Raw genomic sequence first — 1,464 nt, 5'->3', positions numbered from 1 at the left:
CCCATCCCATCCCATCCCATCCCACCTCTGCCCCGGACAGGGACACCTCCCACTATCCCAGGTTGCTCCAACCTGTCCCTGGACGCTCCCAGGGATGGAGCAGCCACAGCTTCCCTGGGCAATCCCCCATTTCCAGGAAGGACCTTCACCCACAGGACCTGACCCCAACTCCCACGCCCTGTGTGAGCCCCTGCTGAGGGTGGAGGGCTCCGAACGTCTCATTTGGGGCAGCCCCTCCCTTTTCCCAAGGTCCCTCCCAGCCCCTCCTCCCGAAGCAGGACGGTGGGACGGAGCCCCGGGACACTCACAGTAGCTGATGGGGTTCAGTCCCTCCCCGCTGAGCCTGTTGGGGGGCAGATGAAGAGGAGATCAGAGCCAAATTTAGGACACGGGCAGAGGAACCAACCTCTGACCAGGGAAAACCACAAGCTGCCGAATTCCCGACGGGATTCTGCCCCCACCTGCTCTCCTCCCCCTCCAGCAGCTTCCTGTAGGTCGCGATCTCGATGTCCAGGGCCAGCTTGACGTTCATGAGCTCCTGGTACTCGCGGAGCTGCCGGGCCATGTCGGCCTTGGCCTTCTGCAGGGCGTCCTCCAGGTCCATCATCTTGGCCTTGGCGTCCTTGAGGGCCAGCTCGCCGCGCTCCTCGGAGTCCCCGATGGCCGTCTGGAGGGTGGCACACTGCAAGGCAGGGCTGGGCTCCCAACGCTGCTCTGCCCCCGGGGGGACGGTCCCCCAGGGGAGAAAACCCTCCTGGTTTCCTGGGGCGTTCATGGAATGAGCTGCTCCTGAGCTCCTTCCCCCCCGGCTGGAGCTGGAACGCCAGCCCGGCAACAACGGCTCAAAAGTGGAATTTGAGAGCCCGGAGCCCTTTCCAGGAGGGAATTCAACGCTCCAGTGAGGCTGTTAAAGCCCCTGAGCAGCAAAGCAGAGCTGAGGCAGCACCAAACGGGGCTCCACGGGCTCCTCCAGCCCGTCCCTACCTGGTTCCGGGTGTTCTCGATCTCGGAGCGGATCCTCTGGATGAGCCGGTTGAGCTCCGAGATCTCCCCCTTGGTGTTGCGCAGGTCGTCGCCGTGTCTGCCCGCCGTGGCCTGCAGCTCCTCGAACTGAGGGGCAGGAGGGAAAGTGAACCCTCTGGGGTGTCCCAGGGGACTTAAACCCCTCACACTGAGGGGCAGAAGGCAGAATGAACCCTCTGGGGTGTCCAATGCACTGCAACCCCTCCAACTGAGGGGCAGAAGGAAAAGTGAACCTCTGGGGTGTCCCAGGGGACTTAAACCCCTCACACTGAGGGGCAGAAGGAAAAGTGAACCCTCTGGGGCATCCCAAGGGACTGAAGCTCCTCAAACTGAGGGGCAGAAGGGAGAATGGACCCTCTGGGGTGTCCAATTCACTGCAACCCCTCAAACTGAGGGGCAGAAGGGAGAATGGACCCTCTGGGGTGTCCAATTCACTGCAAC

General features: G+C 62.6%; 1 protein-coding gene across 1 annotated transcript in view; it reads right to left on the bottom strand.

Moving 5' to 3' along the window:
- Positions 1-308: 308 nt before the first annotated feature.
- LOC108510461 (keratin, type II cytoskeletal 75-like) overlaps positions 309-1,464 on the bottom strand; it is a gene marked incomplete at both ends in the record, with an annotated part of 7,798 nt that continues 6,642 nt past the window's right edge. Inside the window, 3 exons of the mRNA XM_017840137.1 lie at positions 309-343; positions 414-682; positions 985-1,110. Coding sequence (XP_017695626.1) covers positions 309-343; positions 414-682; positions 985-1,110 — 430 coding nt within the window. The remainder of the gene's footprint in view (positions 344-413; positions 683-984; positions 1,111-1,464) is intronic.

Source organism: Lepidothrix coronata, unplaced genomic scaffold (genome assembly GCF_001604755.1).
Source record: "Lepidothrix coronata isolate B3197 unplaced genomic scaffold, Lepidothrix_coronata-1.0 Scaffold941, whole genome shotgun sequence".
Lineage (NCBI taxonomy): Eukaryota > Metazoa > Chordata > Aves > Passeriformes > Pipridae > Lepidothrix > Lepidothrix coronata.
Note: the sequence above shows the minus strand (reverse complement) of the source record. Positions and strands in the feature narration are given on the sequence as shown.